Source organism: Brachyistius frenatus, unplaced genomic scaffold (assembly GCF_029030835.1).
Source record: "Brachyistius frenatus isolate BFR_SWC_R1_liver_20210118 unplaced genomic scaffold, ASM2903083v1 Contig_96, whole genome shotgun sequence".
In the NCBI taxonomy this organism is placed as follows: Eukaryota; Metazoa; Chordata; class Actinopteri; family Embiotocidae; genus Brachyistius; species Brachyistius frenatus.
The window spans coordinates 81,459-101,033 of record NW_027210695.1 but is presented as its reverse complement, the minus strand read 5'-3'; the positions used below and the strand labels follow the sequence as shown (position 1 = coordinate 101,033).

The window sequence follows — 19,575 nt, the reverse complement described above, 5'->3', positions numbered from 1 at the left end:
ACAAGTTTTCTCCGAATTGACCTTTTTATTTACCTCCTTCAACTTAAAAGAACTTTGTTTGAGTGTTCATTTCTTGATTTCCGAGGGTACTTGAACGCCACGTTTAATTATTTTTGACATTTCTGTCGAAAAAAAATTAAACGCATTTGAATCTTCTTCTGGTTTTGTTTTTTTGTGGGTTTTTTTTTTTTTTTTAACCAGAACAATAGCAAAGTAATTTTCGTGAATTGATTATTAAAATCACAGAAAGGGACAATATCTGTACAATTATTTACAACGCGCGTTCACGTGCGCTGCATCCGCGTCCACCTACGCGTCGCCCGTCAAACTGTTGTGTGAAGGACCTCAAGAAAATTGAGTGTTTGTATTTTCCACCTCCACACGGATATTCTGCGTAACAACTGAAAGGTAATGTTATTATTATTATTTTTTTTTATTTAAAGCTAAGTCACTAACAGTCCTGCGTTTGGTTTGACTTTATTCATATTTCCGTTTAATTAAGGAAGTAGTAAGTGAGATGGGTAGGGCTAACGTTATGTAGCTATTTTAACTTCTATTTTTACAATATTATTTCCAGTATGACTGCTGGTGTGCTTAGAATAATTGAACTACCAGTACAAATTTGATTAAAAAATACAAGTTAAATTTTTTTTTTTTTTTTTTTTTTTTTTAAATGCAATTCCCTTAATTCCCCAAAGATTCAGTGCTTCCCTCGTGACAAATAACCTTGTTTGTTTTTTTTTAAATTTATTAAAGATTATTTGGTGTTTGGTGCATAATTCTCTGAAATAACATGCTGTTGTGATGTTGTTGTTTTTTCCGGTGTTTTAATGTGTTTCTTTATAAGGAAATGAAGCTGAAGTTGAAAATAACTTCCTTTTTGTGACTTCAGCAAACTGGTGGTCAGAGCTTGTGGTTGTATATTTTTATCCAACAAACACTGAACGCTGATATTTCTGTGTGCATAGATGCGACCGTGTTCAATGTGTCCAATTCTGGACACATGCAGAGGTCGGTAGTGAAAAGTATTGATGACTTATTGTCTTCATTGTCATGTGTCCTTGTGTGGCTCACAGTGTTTTCTTTCCCGCAGATGTGGAAGTCAGTAGTGGGCCACAATGTGAGCATGAAGGTGGCTTCAGAGGGGGATGACTGGGAGACAGACCCTGATTTTGAGGTACTGTATACTTCCTGGAGTGTGTGTGTGTGTGTCATTGTGGGGTGAGAGGGGTGGCGGCGGGGGCACGTCTGTCAACTTTTGTCTTGATTTTTGCTTTTCAGAATGACGTATCGGAGCAGGAGCAGAGGTGGGGAGCCAAAACCATCGAGGGCTCGGGACGTAAAGAGCACATCAGGTAAAAGAACATAAGAGGTGTCTCGAAGTAATGATTGTATAGAAGATTTGGAGAAATTCAGGTCAGAGTGGTTGCAGTGTAGCAACAGGAAGAGGAAGTAAGAGCGGAGCACAGACACTCCAAGTGTCTCCTAATATGGGTAAGTGAGATTTAAACCACTGCTGATATGATGAGACTGTAAACTCGGACAACAAGAATAGGACTAGAGATCACAGATTTAGTCACGACCTTTTAATAAGTCACTGATTAAAAGGACGTATAGATTAAGTTTGGCACGTTTTCTAGGTTGTTATTTATCCCTCTCCAGGAAGACATGTAATTAATCCTTTTATACGGTAATTAGGTTCATCAGGGAGACAGTTAACAGACCAAGCGACCAAGCATCTGGACCAAAGTCCATTTAGGCCATTAAGAATTTACAAGACCTCTCTGGACTTCATGGCTCATGAGAGGGTGTAATATTACCTAACAAGAACAGGTAACAGCAGAGGAACAACCTCCAAGGTGCTCTTATTAACGGCTTTTTAACTTTTCTTTAAAATGTAGGTCGGTCATTTATTAACCATTTCAAATCCTTTTGTTACAGCCTGATTTAAAAAGTGTTCCTCAGACATGTGGTGTATACGATTTACTATTTTTTCCATGCACACTTTGAGCACTGAGTGTGACCCTTATTTGTTATTGTCAGTGTTAGCAAAGCAATTTCTTTCCCTAAAACACACAAGAGGAAAGTGATGTGTTTATGTGCTGAATCAATAAAATCCAAAGAAAGGACATTTTCAAGATGTGACCTTAATAGATTTATTTGTGACCAAAACATGAACCAACGGTGACTTGGCACCTTGGCAAACTTGAAATGGCCCGGGTTTTTAACGGCACGCTGAATGTTACTGTGTGTTCGTACTCGTGCAAATCATGCGCATCCATTTCAGTACCGGCGTGTTTAATCCCCGCAGCGTCGCGGACCTCAGAAACAAGGTCGCCATGGAGCACGAGCAGGGGAAGCAGAAGGAGCACGTTCCCAAAGCGTCGTACGGATATGGAGGGAAGTTTGGAGTGGAAAAGGACCGGATGGACAAGGTTAACTGTCACTTTAATATACTTTATCCTGCTCATTCAAACTGTGCTGCCGTGTAATGACTGAATTTCTACCCTCCAGGGGGCTTTGGGTCACGACTACGTGGCTCAAGTTGAGCAGCACTCTTCCCAGAAAGATGCAGCTCAGGGGTTCGGCGGGAAGTTTGGTGTCCAGAAAGACCGCGTTGATAAGGTGAGAAACGTGGACTCTTCTACAGTTGGAGAAACAACTATGAGAGCACATCGCACCCATTTCATCTCCGAGGACGAATAATAGGCAATAAAAACTTTCACACTTTGCCAAAACCGACACCTCATCAATGCACCGCCTTGCACTTTAAAGCTTTAAGCACTTTAAAGCTGCTGATGCCTGTGTTTTATCTTTTCTATATTTATTACACTTATTTATACGTTTATCGTTGATTGCCATGATGTCTTCTTTTATTTATTTATTTATTTTTTTAAATCTTTTACCGTGTTCCTTGTTGCTGAGCTGAAGAGTTGCCAACTTAATTTAAGTGCTATACATTTTAATATAATATTTATTTATGATTAAATGCATTCTCTGTGTTATCTGTGCAGTCCGCCATGGGCTTCGAATACAAAGGAGAAGTGCAGCAGCATGGATCTCAGAAAGGCAGGTCCAGTTTCTAATGTACAAATTCCCCCCTTTAGTAATTGTCGCCCTGCAGGAGGTAGAAGGTCTCATTCAGTATTTCCTTTTAGATTACTCAAAGGGATTTGGAGGAAAGTACGGCGTTGAAAAGGAAAAGGTGGATAAAGCAGCTTTGGGCTACGACTATAAAGGCGAGACAGAGAAGCATCAGTCGCAAAAAGGTGAGTTCAAGTCGTTGCAGTTGCCAGATTTGATACGGTGCGCGCACTTTATTTTGCATCTGCATCTTATTTTCCTCCAGACTACGCGAAGGGATTCGGAGGGAAGTACGGGGTGGAGAGGGAGAAGGTGGATAAAGCAGCTTTGGGCTACGACTACAAAGGCGAGACAGAGAAGCATCAGTCGCAAAAAGGTGAGTTCAAGTCGTTGGCAGTTGCCAGATTTGATACGGTGTGCGCACTTTATTTTGCATCTGCATCTTATTTTCCTCCAGACTACGCGAAGGGATTCGGAGGGAAGTACGGGGTGGAGAGGGAAAAGGTGGACAAAGCCGCTCTGGGCTACGACTATAAAGGAGAAACGGAGAAGCACCAGTCGCAGAGAGGTGAGTTAAAGGTCGTCGTGTTTGTCTGTTCCGACACCTTTTTCCTGACATTTTATACTCTTGCGTGTTTCAGACTACTCGAAGGGATTTGGAGGGAAGTTTGGCGTAGAGAAGGAGAAAGTGGATAAAGCTGCTTTGGGGTACGATTACAAAGGCGAGACGGAGAAACATCAGTCACAAAAAGGTGAGACGCTTTGTTGTATGTGTGATTTTAAACGTTGGTGGACTTCGTGGAGTTCATCCGACTGATCACGTGTATCTCCGTTTAGATTATTCAGCAGGTTTTGGTGGTCGTTACGGAGTACAGGCAGACCGCATGGATAAGGTCAGCATTATTTTCATTTAATTCATTGTTTAATCTGCAATGACATAGTAGGACATCTTGTAGAACAATAGAAACTGAAAGTAGATGAAGCTGCCTCGGGACACAAAGACACCGATATGTGTTGTTGTTGTTGTTGTTACATTAATTCCAACGTAAAATTAGTTATTATTGGCACTAATATTAATTTGTATGGTTTTAATCTTCCTTTAAAAAAGGAAATAAGGTCAAAACATCTGCACACTTGTCTGCGCAATTATGCAGATGTTTTGATCATATGTTTTTAGCATCCAGCACCTTTTGTTTATATATTGGTATGTATTATATATCTGGCCTCCGTGACTGTTTTCAGGCCAGATGTGGTGATATAATCAGATGAAATCAGGTTGCATCACCGTCCTGCTTTGGCAATCGGAGACAAGCAACAAAATTCTTGGATTACGAACACTTGCTTGTCAATTTAGATCGATTTTCTGTCTGTATTCTTTTTAGCCGTGCACATTATTGATTTATCATGAATAATGTTATTATTCAAAAATACTGTAAATAAATGATCCTCTCCCGTTATCAACGTCTAGAGTGCAGCAGGCTTCTCCGACATGGACTCTCCAACCTCTGCTTATGAGAAGACACAGCCGTTAGAAGCCTGTGAGTTCATTCGTTCTCCTCAACATAACCAACCTCGCTGTTACGTCCGCTCCCGTTGAAAAGTTTCCACGTTCCAACGGCTGAAAACACAGCAGAGGTCTCCATTCATACCGATTTCTGTCTGTCATGCAGCCAGCGCAGGTGCGGGGAAACTGAAGGCGCGCTTTGAGAGCATGGCGAAGGCTTCGGACGAAGAGAACAGGAAGAGAGTAGAAGAAGAGAGAGCGAGGAGGCAAGCCAGAGAGAGCAGAGAGCGAGAGGAGGCCAAACGCAGGCAGGAGGTAACAGGACGCCGCACTGTTGATGCCTTACGTCGTTTTCAGTGCACAAGAGTGGTATCGGATTTTATGTCGTTTCCTTCAGGAGCAAAACAGCAAAGAGGAGGAATTTCATCCACCACCTGTTCCAGATGTGGCTCCAGAGTACGAGATGCCGCCGCCACCAGAAATCCACCAGCACATGCCAGAGATACAAGAGATACCAGAACCAGAATCGGAGCCAGAGCCAGAGCCAGAGTCAGAACCAGAACCAGAACCAGAACCAGAGGTGAGACGCAGACGTGAAGAATCGGATGTACCGGCAGTATAATTCAGTCACCTGTTTGAAAGATGTTTGGAAAAAGCAGCCAAAGCCAATGTCTTCATACTTTCTGACTTCATCCTCCTGTCTGTTGCACGATACACAAAGCTCACAGCTTCTTACTGAAGACATCAATCTGAAGATTTAAACATATTTTGTTTGTTAATACATGTTGTTATACATGGATCCGACAACTTGTACGAGTCCATCTCTCTTTCCGTGTTACGTTACCAGGAAGAACCAGACTACGACGAGCCCCCGGCCCTGCCTTCACGCTCCGACGACTTCCTGGAGCACGACGCCCCTCCTCTACCGCAGAGGTCGGCAGAGGTGGATGATGACGGAGACTACGAGGAACTGGCTGAAACTTCTCCTCCTCCTCCTGCACCGAGTCAGTCTCTGAGCACAGCCATCCGTTAAACTGGAAGCCTCTCACATGTAAAATATAAACATCTCCGTGTTTTCTGTTACAGCTGTCGATAACGACTACGAAGACCTGACATGTGGCCTGCAGGCGAAAGCAATTTATGACTATGAGGGAGGTATGATCATTCATTTTCATGTTACATGCGACTCTGTGGACACGTTGCCGTGAATGCTTTAATTCAATCGTGCGCTGTCCAGCTGTCCGATTGGATTTTGGTGCGTCTTGTTGCATACATTTGCATATTAATGAGCTAAAACTCTATAAACGTCTGTTCTGATTCTCGATGACAAACCTCCGTTACGTTATTCTTTCTTTTTAAATCATGGCGGGATGCAAGACGCCTGAAGCGCCTCCCGTTCCTAAATGTGATCACTTCTGAGGACTTCATCCTTCGGTCTCTTTTTCCACTCAGAGGCGGATGATGAAATCTCCTTCAATCCGGACGACGTCATCACCAACGTAGAGATGATTGACGAGGGCTGGTGGAAGGGACAGTGTCACGGACGCTTCGGCCTTTTCCCCGCCGCTTACGTTCAGCTGATGGATTGAGCGACACGCTCCGGCAGCTGGTTTTTGCGCAAGCTTCGTTCACACAAACTGGTTTCTTGTGAATTTAGCTCCGTATTTATATATCACAGTAAATGTTTTAATCAACCGATTAGTGTGTAACATCTTGCTTATGATCTGTAGCGATGTATTGAGGTTATTATAAAAAGCCTTAACGATTAGCTCATCAATTAATTAGTTGACTGACAAAATAAACTGCCAAATTTTTTGTTTATCAATTGAATCATTAAAATATTTCTTGGTTCTTTCAATCTTTCATATTAACTGAATATCTTTGGTAAAGGACTGTTGGTCAAAACATGACATTTACACCATTTTCCGACATTTTAAAGACCAAACAGCTAATTGATTATTCAAGAAAATAGTCAACAGATTAATGAAATAATTCTTATTTGCAGCCCTTGTGTGACGACCGAGCCCAAATTAGTGGTAATAATTTACACCATTTAGCTGCAATGAGTACATTAGAGACAATACAATTTTTTCAAGGAAGGTTGTGTCGTTTGTATGCTGACAACTTTTATTAGACCTTTTTTTTTTTTTAATCAGTATCAACTCAGACTAATGTTATTATTATTCTTCATAAATGTCACTGGATTTCTATTTTAAGAACATATTTTGTTTGCTGTCCAATTAATAATATCAAGTAAACTGGTATCTTCAATCAGATTCTATCTGATTTAATCCAGAACAATTCACTTATACAAAATTTTGCAGAAATCTACTATGAAGCACTGATTTCAGGAAAACTATCACCCTGCTGTGAGGGGTAAAAAAAACTTTAAAAAAAAAAACTAAAGATACATCAGAACGAACAAGTCAGAGGACTGGAAATGTTTTTGTTTTTTTGTCAGAGTAGAGAAATATATAACTTGTAGCAGAGAATACATGCGGATCATCTCCATTTCGGCAGTGAACTCTTGCACACTTTCAGGCTCTTTAGCCATGAATCGTATAATCCGCTGAACGGAAGGGAGATGTAATATCAGAAAATCCACACTCATCATGCAGAAAAGAAAACACGAAACAATCCCGTGATTCTGCGTTCAAAGTCTTTACGACGAAGCAACCGTCTCCTGGTTCTCTGTTTCACCAGGCAAGACCCTTCTTCTTCTTCTTCTTGCCCTGACCGCCTTTATTTGCCATCCGTTTGCCTTTCAGTTTCTTGGCCTGTCGTTGGCTCATCCACTGTGGATACTGTCCGTTTTCATCCAGAAGAGTTTTCTTGTTGCGCTTACCGTCCAGGTCCATCTTCCCTTCTGACAACACAGAAATACAGAAGAGCAACAATTAAAATACACCAACTGTGCCCCCAAAAAGGCTGATTGGAAACATTTATTTCATTATATTCATTCATCTTGCAGACAACACCGTCTTTCACCTCACTCACTTGAAATCGCTGAGGTGATTCAAAAGTGAAATTGTATAACTATAAAAGACCCCGAGTTGTGATCTCACCGTCACCTTCTGCCGTTTCCGCATCCGCCTGCTTCTGTATCTTGTCGGCCGGCACCACCGTGGCGATCTCCTGCATGTCGGCCATGACAGCTTCTCCCTTCTTGTCCAGGCTCAGAGCTTGTTTCAGGCGAACCAGCTCCTTGGGAGCGTTTTTTTTCCTCTTCTCCGCTCGCATCTTCCTCTTCCATTTACTCCGCAGGCTTTTCGCCATTTTAAAGACGCTGTGGAAAAAAAGACAATAAAACTCCATTCAAACCAACTGCTTTTCACATTGTTGTGAGGAAGGGTACACCACGTTAAAAAAAACAAACAAACAAACAAACAAACAACTGACAGCAGTACAAACTAAAAATAATGAGAACATAAGACAGGCTTGATCAGGTTGTTCTGCATTCATCACCCTAATTGCTTTATTTTCCAATACTGTGACGGGAAGCAGTTATGCAGTGTCACACACTGTAATAAAGTAGGACACTTTTATTATTAAGTATATTTTTTTTTATAAATGGGAGTTCACATTAAATGCACGAGATACCAAAACCAGGAGATCCTTCTTTAAAAGTTCGCATCCCTTTTCACTATTGGTGTTGACACTGGAAATGAAAACAAATCAAAAGGGAGAAGAATTTTTATCAGCAGACTTTTTGCATGAAGTTTGTTGGCGAGTTAAAAAAACAAACAAAAAAAAAAACCTGATGTTTCAGCGTTGTACGTGAAAACCCGCAAACATTAAAAAAAAAATTTAAAAAAAAATCCTGTTTGTAACATTTATTCACACATCAGCCAGAAAATAAATATGATCACGAAATTCGTTTATGTTTATGACTAAATATTAAAACTGGTTAAACGCAGCAAGTTTCATGGCTAATTCTAGCCGCTAGTTAGTTAGCCACCGTCGCTAGTGTCGTTCAGCCCTTAAAATACGTCGAAGCTGCCGTTTTTTTTTTTTTTTTGCGTAATAAACTAATACTCTTGTGTCCGTTATTCCACAATATAAAAGTTAAGTGTCGCTTAAGAACCGGTCGTTTATATTACCTCGTTAAATGTGTCGCAGAAACACGCACCGCTCCGTGCACGTGTTTACAAGCTGGGGAGGAAAGCGATGACGTGCGTTCAAAGAAGCTGCAATATGATTGGTTGTGTTAAACACTCTGAAGGTCGCGGCGTCTGATTGGCCGGCGACCTGAATCCAGGAAGATCCGAAGATCACGAAGGTAAACAAAACGCTGGGGAGAGTACGGCGTGCAAACGGAACCCCTTTTCACAGGTTTATTTAGTATTCGGCTTTAATATAATATGCTCTGAGTCAACCAGCTTCTCACAGCGTTGTAAACAGCTCGACTTTTTTTTTCTTTATTTTTTTTCTTGTAGTTGTCTTCAATGTGTAAGTCATGAGCAGCTGCTCCACCGGTCGGGCGCCAGCTCGCAGCCCTCCGCTCTCCTCCACCGTCACACAGATGCTCAACATGCTGGACACGGCTGCAGAGCAAATGATGGTCCACAAAGATTTCCAGGCGGCCTTTGACACATGCGACAGGGGTCTGGAGAGCCTGACGTGCAGCATGGAGCCAGAGGACACGAGGTGACAGTCTGAAAGCTGGATTCACTTCACTTCTCCCTGCAGCCTGCATGTTTCTCTTAACTTTGTTTCTGTGGGGGTTTTTTTTTTTTTTTTTTTTTTAAATCCGCAGATGTGGAGAGTTTAAGGCTGCTTTCTGCATTTTGGGGATTCAGGCCCTGGCAGAGCTGAACCGGTGGCACGGTGTCCTCTCCTGGGTCCTACAGCAGTACGAGCACCAGGAGAAAATACCAGCTAAAATCATGCAGATGTGGTGAGGAGAGCCCAAAATCAGTCTCCCAAGGAGTAACTGCAGAAGAAAATTAGTAACCACCGAAGTTTATTTGTTCAAAAGAGATATTAAGCAAAAATGATCATTACAGTGTCTTCAAAATGAGATTTTGCTGTTACTGACTCCACAAAAGTTGTTTGATAACCACATTATTGGCCGATCTATAAACATCAGCATGGTTTTCCAACCTTGTATTGGTATCGGCCCCGAAAATCCAGTATTGCTCGTTCTCTGGTTCAAACCCACTTTAATGTCATACAGAATGTGACAAAGAAAAGCAGCACACCTTCACATGTGAGAAACTAGAATAAGAGAAGGTTTTAAAATGTCATTAAACACCAACTGACTTCATCCTCTCTCTCGTCCCTGCAGCGTCCTTCTTTACTCCAAGGTGGGTGAGCCTGCGCTGATGCAGGAGGCCGCCGGGATTTGGTTACGCTGTCCGTCAAACAGCGAAGCGTCTGGGTTCGGGACAGTCGCAGAGCTGCATCTGCTGCACGTCCTCGTGCCTCTGGGACATGCAGAGGAGGCTCGGGATCTGATCGCAGGCGAGGTCGGTTGCGCTGCGTTCACGGAGGACCAGAGACAGACGGCGCTGGATGTCGTGGAAGAAAAAGAGCGACAGAGTCGAGAAGCGCCCCTGAATCCCGGCGGCAGTCCGAACTCTGAGATCACGGCACATCCGGTCCCAACTCAAGGTCTCTTATTTCAGCTCAGACCTCATGACAGGCATTTTATTAAGTCACATGGGTACAAATAAGACCTTTTGATGAGCTGTGTGTGTGTGTGTGTGTGTGTGTGTGTGTGTGTGTGTGTGTGCGTCCGTCCCCTGCAGGTACTGTGATCCATAAACTTGGAGCCATCCTCAAGTTTTTATACAGAAAGTTCTTGAGGTCCGGCTCCGGCTCATTCCCTCTCCGGAGAGTGTTTCTGGCTGCTGTCCTCCTCTACATGCTTTTTGTCCGGATGGATCCAGGTCGGACGAGATATTTTGATTCATACTGATATCATCACCAGATTTTCAAAAGTTACAAAGAAAACCATTTGATTGGAAATGATTTCATACCCGTTTTTAATTGTTTTATCCGCAGCTCTCCCGTCTGCTTTCATGTGGATTTCCAAACTTCTTGAGCTGCTCAAACAGATGTGGAGTGACATGTTCGCACCATATTATCAGACTCTCACTCAAAGTCTGTAAAAGACTGGAGCGCGTTTTGATTCATTCTCACTCGACTGTGTTTTGTGAGAGAACGCGGCTTATTCCCTTTTTTTGTTTATCTTGCATATAAAATGTCTGTCAAAAATAAAGGGCAACAATGCTGTACATTTCAATTTCTTTTTTTTTTAGTTTTAAGAAAAAAAGGATTCAAATAAAGTTGGGAAGATTTGACTTCCAGAATTGAATACTGTTTTTGTTGTTGTTGTTGTTGTTGTTGTTTTTTTTTACCGTTATTCTGACTTTGTGTCACACATCTTGAACTGTGTGTTGTGATTTGTGATCGAGGGGTGATGAGCTATTCTGTCTGTTTAGAAAAATGTTTTTTCCCTTTTTAAAATTTACACAATAATTCACTAAAGAGCCAAATGTCCCAGTTTTCCACCAGCACTTAAACGCAGCATGTGTTTGTGGACGTGTGGAGATGGAGAACAAGAAGAGTCTCGAAACTGTAAATAAAAAGTATAAAATGTAGACATTTGTGAACAGGAAGCTTTTCAAAAGACTAGATTAACAGTTAAAAGTTACAAAACTGTCGACATAAAGTATTGATCGGTTGTGTGAATATTGTTTTACGTGTGTTAAAAGTGCTTAGTATTTGTGTTTGGATTGGAGAAGTGCGCACAAATCGTTGCACACATTTGGAAACGTTTTCATCTTTCCATTGCAGAACACGTAACACACATTTGTGACTAACGTCTCTCCGTAGTTTGTGTTGCAGGCTGACTTGTTCATTTTTGTAGTCTTGTTCGTTGCAGCTTTAAGTTTCGATTCCAGCAAAGCGAGCAGGAAAGTGTAAAACGAAAGTGAAGCTGAAGCTGCTGACGTGACGCTGGGTGTTTACGGTGAGATGTCGGCATGAAACACTTGATCCCTATTGGTTTTAGTGAAGCAGTACCCGAAGTGCAGGTCGAGTCTGCAACCAGACCGGAGACCTCCAGGAAGGAAACCGAACCGACACCTGAAGAAGAAGAAGAAGAAGAAGAAGTGAGGTCTAGTGATGTCTAGATGGCTTTCTACTCGAACCCTTTGGTGGCACTGCAATCTCGGTAAATATACAAATCTACCAGACTCGGCTTGATGGTAAAGATATTTCATTTTAGTTTAGTAATTAACACAGCAAAATATAAACCTCTGTACACGGTAATGCAGGAGCCCTTACCGGTGGCGGTATGTAAAAATACTTATACTCAAATACTGCACAATTTAGAGGTACTTGTACTTCACCTGGGTAGCCTACTTTATTGTCATTTGACTTTAACCAGTTTAAAGTACATGTTACTTAACAAATTTACGATTTGCAAGTGGAAAATAATTTACTTCGCGATGAGTTAAAATACTCTACATTGAATAAAACAATCATTTAAATGTAACTTCAAATGTTGATAATCATGTTGTTTATCTTCTTTTTTTTTTTAAAAGAGACGCAAATTTCATAATTCCAGCTTCTCGAACTTGAGGATTAATATTTAATTAATACTTGAAATTATTTCAATTCATCGTCCATAATTGTGAGAATTTGACAGCTGATTTAACAAAACAGACATCGTGACGGTGTCACTTTGGGCTCCACCTAACTCTGATGACATTTAACACAAACAACTGATCATCAGATCGAGTGACAGTAGAAATGATCGTAGTTGCAGTCCTGTACTAAATAAATAATATATAATTAAAAATCAGCTCAACCAACTACAATAATACAGTGCTGCTTACATATTACTAGTATACCAGTACAGGGACTATATTCTGAATATAATACTTTACATGGTCCTACTTAAATACTTAAATAATATTTTCAATGCAGGACCTCTGCTTGAAATGGAGTAATTTCAAAGTGTGGTTTTAGTTGCCTAGTTACACTTAATGCAAAGTCTGCTATTATCATGAAATGTAACTGAACAGTTTGTTTTTGGACAAAATATTGGAAATAGCTTTAAATGCAGTCGAGTATTCCACCAACACAAACTCAACTCACAGACCTTTTAGCATTTTAAATATACATTTAATTCCTTGTTTTACTCCCTAAAACCCCCAACATGGCTTCTGGAGGACTCAAACAGATCTGGAGTTTCATCATCTGGTGGAACTGTTACCACATTGTGGCTGAATTAAGCTCTCCACCAGCTCCGAACCACAACCTGTAAAAATTCAGTTTGTTATGCTTAACATGCAGAGCGCCAATTTTAGACAAGTTTTCGACTGTTTTTATTGCATTTAACAATTATTTTTCCTCTTCACAACCAATAAATCCATCAGGTGGGTTTCAGTGACATCGAAAGCCAAATACTGACCTTGGATCTGTGTCAGATAAATGTCTGCTCCACATCGGACCTCAAACCACTAAACTAAACACATCTCATGCTCTGTCTGTAAAAAACAATTCATGTTATTTTAACAGAATATATACATGAAGTGGGTGTTCTGCACAGCTGTATTTACATTCAACCCCACACTGCTGGGGTTACCATAGTACTCTGCTGTTACATTTTTTTTTAAATTTTATTTTCACACATGCTTAATGCACACTGGCATTCGTAGCTTGTCGATGGGGTTTGTAATGATAGGCTGACCATTGTTAGCATGATTCAAGGTGTCACAGACTGTTATTTCACCTTTTCGTTGGTGTTACAGGTATGAGAGGCCTCACCAACAACTATCTATCCTGCTGTGTGAACACTTTGCTGCAGACCCTCTCTGCTACCTGGGAACTAGCAGAGTTATTAGAAAAGTAAGTAAAGGAAGTACTAGATTCATCATGATCCTGCCTTATAAAGCACTAACACCTTAAAAACATGGTAGAAAACAAACTAATGTTTTTGATCAAATACGGTTTAGGTGATGTTTTAGTCCCCACATATTGAAACCCTTTCAGATGTTTGAAAAATGTGCCGGTTTGAACGTGGATACAAGGATGTGTTTCTCGTGCTAAAAAAAAAAAAAGGAGAGTTAATGAGAGTTTATGAATTTTCCCAGGTGGGACACAGCTGGTGTGGAAGAGGCGACTCGTAATGTCCCCCTGCAGCTGAAGAGGGTTCTTGTGGCCATGCGGGACGACCGTGGTCGGACTGATCCTCATCATGACTTCCTCCGCTGTCTCGACAGAAACCGCTTTCGACGTAACCCAAACTTCAGCAAACACCTCATATCGCTGCGGTTTATTTCACAACTTCTAACTATGTGAATGTTTTGCAGTTTATGTACAGCATGACGCTGATGAGGTGTTCCTCTCCATCCTGAACTTCATACAACAGCAGATAAATGACCAAGCTATGGTGGGTCTTTATTCAAAGTACTTTCTATTGTTCATCTCTAAATATATAATCTATACAGTATTTTCCTCTTCTGCCAGGCTCTTCAAATCCAGGACCTGTACAAGATTTCAGTGGAGACGATCCTGCAGTGTTTGGAGTGCAAGTCCATCCAGAAGCGAACCAGCTACCTGCTCAGCCTGCCTCTTCATATAAAGGAAGATCACAACACTCTGGTGACTTTTCTATTTTTATTGAATTAGTACTTTTTTTTTTTTTTTTTTTTTTAAAGGAATATTTCAACATGTTAGAAAAACACTTATTTGTTTTCTTGCTGGGCCTATATGGTGAAATCAGACAATACCATCTCATGTCTGTATGTTAAATATGCAGCTACAGCTTGCAGGCAGCTTAGCTTAGTAAAACATCTTTAAACACAGGGAATCAGCTAGCCTGGCTCTGCGAACAAAATCTACCAATCAGTAACTCTAAAGTTTATTAAACCGTCATATCTTGCTTGTTAAATCTGTATTAAAAACAAACAAAGTTTTGTGGTTTTATGAGGATGCGAAGACTCCTGAAAGTCATTCCTTCCCGCCAAGAAATAGTCCGGCACACGACACCGTAAAAAAACAAAACACAACTTATTGTTGTTGTTTTTTTTGGTGCAGATTAAACAAACGGGATGATTTTATGTTCAGACGTGAGAGAGGTCTCTCATCGAGAAAACAAATGAACATATATCTGGAAATATCCCACCGTGGTTCTAAACTGTGAAACTTTTTCAGGAGGGCTGTATCACCTCCTTCTTCCAGCATCAGGAGCTGAGGGGCATCGACTGCTGCTTTTGTGCTCAATGTGAAACCAAGACGCCATCAAAACAGGTGAAGCTCGGTTTAAAAGAAAACAAAACAACAACAAAAAAACACCCAAAAATATTTGCAAACTTAGTCATCACCGTTGGACATTGAATTTGTTTTTCAGGGTGTGAAACTCGTCTCCTTGCCTCGTATCTTGTGCATTCTCCTGAAACGATTTCGCAACACGCGCGGCTTCACCCGAAAACTTGACTGCGCAGTCGCTTTTCCAGAAAACTTTGACTTCTCTGAGATCGTGACGGAAGCGTTCTGCGCAGACTTCGCCCAGGTACGTCTGTGTCCTATCTTCTGTCGTGATACTAATGTCCTTTGTCGTCTAAAAATGGATTTGTTCTTCCAGAATGATTGCAGGTACACCCTGTACGCGGTGGTCGTGCACTGCGGGTGTACAGCGGGCGGCCACTACACCGCGTACGTCCGTAACAGGGTGGACCGGCGCTGGTACTACGCAGACGACAGCCGTGTTCAGTTGGTAAATTCAGTCAGACAAAATCATACGCACAGGAACCAAAGTTGTTTCTGGCCTCGTACTTGCTAAAAACTCTTCATAAAACATATTTAATTTTTTTTTTATTTTGAGTAAATCAAAAGTCAAAAATTGGAATTGGTTGTATGAAATGTATGAAATCGTGTCTTAGGATTGCTCCCTACAACTATTAAAGGAGGAGAAATTTTGCTTTTACTCTTCATTTGCTCAAGTGGAATTTTTGCATGCGTAACGTTCAGTTTTATGCATATTTGTGATTCATTTGCTTTCTGATTTCCACTAAAACACAGGCCTCCTGGGAAGAAGTTCGGGCAACATATGGAGGAGGTTCCAGGTACATTAGTCACCACCAGTTTTTATATCTGTTCTGTCTTGTAGAGAGGTTAGCTCAGCTCATCAGAAAGACCAGAACAAACGGGGAAACAGCCAGTCCGGCTTTGTCTAAAGACTGATTGATTGTCAGATTGATTATGAAGTTTTCTATAGTCATGAAAGTGTAGATGTTTTGTTCCTTTTTCAGTCCATATTTAACGAGCTGTCAGAATGAATGATTCTTTGAGAACTAGTCTGGGATATTGGCTGAAGCACAGGTTTGCTTCTTTTTTTGTTGTTGTTGTTTTGTTTTTTTGCCGAAACTGCTTTCATGCCCGTGTTTCAGGAGCGAGGAGGCAATTAGTTTAGCTTAGCCAAAAGATTGGAAACAGCTACTAGTTTTTCCAAAGACTTAAACATTTTCCGAACACCCCCTCTGAAGAACTATGTTGTGTTTTTAACAGAGCAAGGCGAGCTGTTTCCTTCAGTTTCAGGCCTTTATGCTAAGCTAAGCTAAGCATTTTGGTCCCAGCTGCATATTTACTGCAGAAGAGACAAATAACCTCTGAAAACCTCATACTGTTCCTTTAATTTCAGGAAGAAGGTGTGAAAAGACACGTTGTAAAATTCAACAAATTCAGAGCCTAATACAGAGAGCTGTTCAGCTCTTTTATTTCTTCTCAAATTAACAACTCAAATTCTCTTTGTTCTACCTCATCTATAAAATGTGGAATACATGAATCATGCCTTCAGGAAGAAGTAACAAAAAACATGTGACTTGTTTTATCCTGCTGAAAGTGGTTTCCAGTTGCTTTCAGAGTTAAATTTGAGATTTTATTAATAACATTTAAAGCCCTAAAAGCTTCACTCCCGCTGACATCATGGAGCTTTTATCTTCATACTTGCAGAAACAGTTTTACATCTTTAGACAAAGCCTTATTGTCTGTTCCTTGGTCAAGATTAAAGACTATAGGTGATTGTGTCTCAAACTTTTGAACTCTCAAACAGAGGAAATCCGTCTCGTCTGTCATGTTGTCTCGTCTTTGAACAGCGAACTGCTTTTTAGATAACACCTGATGGTTTATTCCTGTTTATTGCACTTAAATGTTCTGTGTTTTAAATTTATTCCTTCCTCAAACTCTGAGATGCACAACTTTATCTTGAAAACTGTTTATTGTTGTTTTATTTACAGAGGCACAGCGTACATGTTAATGTACAGAAGAGATTCAAACGAGGAGGGACGACAACCGGAACTTTCTGGCTGAGTGGATGGATGCAAATTAATCAGAGGACATTGTGCAATAAGAACTATAGGAACATTTATTTTATTGAAATAATATATTGTAAATTTAGTATTTTATTGGACATGGTGAAAGGTTTTAACATGAAATATTTTCCTCTGACTTCCTGGAGCTCATCAAGAATGTAAACCAGCACAGTAATTTGTGCCCAAGACCAGTAGGTGGCGTTCAAGACTCAAAGCATAAAATGTTTTCCACTCTCAGACCACACACACTGTGAACGCACTCATGCTGGGGGGTTGGTTTGAAGAGAACAGCTTAGCTCAGATATTTGCTGCTTGGGGGAAATACCTCAGATAGGACTCAGTTTTCATTTTAATGTTCATGAAGAGCAATATCGTTGCTCCCCGTGTCAAAAAGTCATTTTTCCACATTTGAGCTGAAAAAAAAAAATTAACAACAAAAACACCAGCTTTGATTTAATGTCTTAATCTTTTTTTTTTTTTTTTTACTGCTATTAAATGAACTGCACTGGAACACCAGCATGTGCGTGCACTCATAGCCTTCATATATGTATTTATAGATTGCACTGAGCGGACCGGCATACAGTTAAAAGAGGTTTGATGTTGCAGTTGCAGCTCCAGTGTGTAAATGCTCGGTATAGCCTGTCGGCAGAGCCTCTAAAGTTCCCACTCGCTTGGCCAAGAGTTGGGGGACCGTGTGAAATGGTGCCTATGTGCTGCAGCGCTCTGACAGAATGGAACATGTCTGCGCAGTGCCAGAGGCAGCAGGCCTCATGCTTAGTCATCTCGACGCTGTGTAGCACAAGCGCAGCTTTCTGTTTAGGGGGCATCTTCCTCCCACATTCACAGCTCAGACCAGCGGTAGACGTGCTTACTGGTGTGTCTTCATTTGAGTCGGTGTCACAGATGCGGTTTTGCTTTGTGTTAGCGAAGTGAGATCATAACTCTTCGTCTGACTGGTACAAGTAAGAAGCTGAGATTGGAAATAGTCCCGATACCGCAGAGAACTGGCATTTACTGAAAACGTAGTGTGTTTGGATTGACAAGAATGCAGTGTTTTTGTCCACTACATACAGTAATACCAGTGTTGGAAGAAATACTCAGATAATCAGTTTTTTTTTTTTAATATTAACAATGGATCAAATAAGGTGTTGTAATGTTAATTGATGGTGAGAAATACACTAAATGAATGTGACTGCGCTGCTCGATGTGTGTAAAAATAACAGTTTGCTTATGAGTTAACATTAAGTTGAAAATGTGATGTTGTTGTTGTCATAGTTTGTTTATGCTCCCCCCCTATCAAAATATCTGTCAATGCAGGGTTTAATTGAAGTAGTAGAATATTGTGATGCAGTACAGCCCCTTTCTGAGTATTCATGATTCAAACGAGTAATTTACATATATTACTACCTTACAGAGGTGGAAAGATAAGTAGATTTACTATTTGATAGTACAATTACTAAACTTAACCAAAATATTATGATACTTGTACTTTACTACATTTAAAAAAAATAAAATAAAAGAAGTTTACTCTTTACAAGCCGCTACATTTGTCTGACAGTTGCCGTTTGTGTTTACTTTTAAGTTAAGATGATAAAAACACATCTCAACATAAAATATGAAGTATTATTATTTAACTTGGATTAGTCAGATACCACATGAAAAAAACATCAATACAAACACTTCCAATAATGTAATATACACTATTCAATGTAATCAGAGAATATTTAGATAAAAGATGTTTAATTTTCTGTTTTAAATCTCTTTTTCTCAGTTTTAAATGTCGTAGGTGATCAACTCATTGAACTATGTATAAAATGCACCATATCTTACTTGTTGCTCTAAATTGGTAAACTAACTTAAGCTGTCACTAAGTTGTAGCGAAGTAAAAAGTGCAATATTTCTGGAAAAGCCCAAGTATGGGAAAAGTACTTTAGCATTGTGTTTAAGTAGAGTAAAAGTTACTTTCCGCAACTTGATAATACTGTGCCCGTGTCACAGTTGGTACATACGTCCCCATTAGACAGACAGTCCTCATTGTGAAGTAGGACAACTGAAATTTCAGTAGAAACATCAGAATCTCAGTAGAATAAACAGACTCCTCCATTTCCAAAGAAGTGATTCTTCCCTTTGTAGGGCTCTAATTAATTATGGATGTTGTACGACCATGTGTGAAGTAGATGTTACATGAGCACCTTTCCAGCACCGCCTTGACATTAACCACATCACAGATGCTAACAATGCAGTTGTATGACATAGGCAGCGCAGCCCGAGGCTGAATGTATAAAGTCTGACTGCACGTCTGGATGGACTTCTTTTCAAGCGCGTGTCACAAATACTTGTCGGTATTGTCTGATTGGGCTCGGGCCCCTGGATGTGGTTACTCGCACACTTTATGGCAGATCATAATCTCTGCAATTCACTTTTAGCTGTTTACTTCGGTCAGGTGTCGGATGAGGACACTTCATGTTGTATTGTTGTGGCTTATCGTTTCTCCGGCGGTGATAGTGATTGACATAATAAATCAGTAAAAGATATATGGTGTTTAAGACAGCAACAAGTCAGAGCTTAAGCCATAAAGCAGCAGGGATGATGATTCTCTGTTTCCTATGGATATATCAAAGGTCATTAATGCTTTTTAGTCATTGTTGATGTGTGTTTACC

At 40.5% G+C, this 19,575-nt stretch overlaps 4 protein-coding genes across 7 annotated transcripts; 3 read left to right on the top strand and 1 right to left on the bottom strand.

Annotated features, from left to right (window-relative positions):
• Positions 1-299: 299 nt before the first annotated feature.
• hcls1 (hematopoietic cell-specific Lyn substrate 1) lies at positions 300-6,446 on the top strand. Of its 2 annotated transcripts, none has more exons than XM_069711016.1 (17): positions 300-408; positions 1,094-1,177; positions 1,282-1,355; positions 2,312-2,435; positions 2,515-2,625; positions 3,015-3,069; positions 3,159-3,269; positions 3,350-3,460; positions 3,542-3,652; positions 3,726-3,836; positions 3,922-3,977; positions 4,553-4,622; positions 4,755-4,903; positions 4,986-5,168; positions 5,436-5,592; positions 5,675-5,743; positions 6,041-6,446. In XM_069711016.1, exons 2-17 carry the CDS (start codon positions 1,094-1,096, stop codon positions 6,175-6,177), a joined length of 1,713 nt encoding a protein of 570 aa, XP_069567117.1. In that variant the 5' UTR covers positions 300-408; the 3' UTR covers positions 6,178-6,446. The 2 variants fall into 2 exon arrangements, with proteins under 2 accessions (XP_069567117.1, XP_069567118.1); XM_069711017.1 differs by lacking the exon at positions 300-408 and adding an exon at positions 951-1,011.
• Positions 6,447-6,684: 238 nt separating this feature from the next.
• Positions 6,685-8,755, bottom strand: llph (LLP homolog, long-term synaptic facilitation factor). 2 transcript variants are annotated; one of them, XM_069711020.1, is made up of 3 exons: positions 8,689-8,755; positions 7,654-7,874; positions 6,685-7,454 (listed from the first exon to the last, which is right to left on the bottom strand). In XM_069711020.1, exons 2-3 carry the CDS (start codon positions 7,862-7,864, stop codon positions 7,285-7,287), a joined length of 381 nt encoding a protein of 126 aa, XP_069567121.1. In that variant the 5' UTR covers positions 7,865-7,874; positions 8,689-8,755; the 3' UTR covers positions 6,685-7,284. The 2 variants fall into 2 exon arrangements, with proteins under 2 accessions (XP_069567121.1, XP_069567122.1); XM_069711021.1 differs by having other exon boundaries at positions 7,660-7,874.
• Positions 8,251-10,907, top strand: pex26 (peroxisomal biogenesis factor 26). 2 transcript variants are annotated; one of them, XM_069711018.1, is made up of 6 exons: positions 8,251-8,920; positions 9,025-9,235; positions 9,345-9,485; positions 9,876-10,201; positions 10,339-10,479; positions 10,595-10,907. In XM_069711018.1, the coding sequence occupies exons 2-6, from the start codon at positions 9,045-9,047 to the stop codon at positions 10,699-10,701; spliced, it is 906 nt and encodes a 301-aa protein (XP_069567119.1). In that variant the 5' UTR covers positions 8,251-8,920; positions 9,025-9,044; the 3' UTR covers positions 10,702-10,907. The 2 variants fall into 2 exon arrangements, with proteins under 2 accessions (XP_069567119.1, XP_069567120.1); XM_069711019.1 differs by having other exon boundaries at positions 8,813-8,867.
• Positions 10,908-11,488: 581 nt separating this feature from the next.
• On the top strand, positions 11,489-18,627 carry usp18 (ubiquitin specific peptidase 18). Its single transcript, XM_069711055.1, has 10 exons — positions 11,489-11,768; positions 13,354-13,450; positions 13,696-13,838; positions 13,915-13,994; positions 14,072-14,206; positions 14,759-14,854; positions 14,955-15,116; positions 15,189-15,320; positions 15,626-15,669; positions 16,840-18,627. The coding sequence occupies exons 1-10, from the start codon at positions 11,720-11,722 to the stop codon at positions 16,910-16,912; spliced, it is 1,011 nt and encodes a 336-aa protein (XP_069567156.1). The 5' UTR covers positions 11,489-11,719; the 3' UTR covers positions 16,913-18,627.
• The last annotated feature ends 948 nt before the right edge of the window (positions 18,628-19,575 follow it).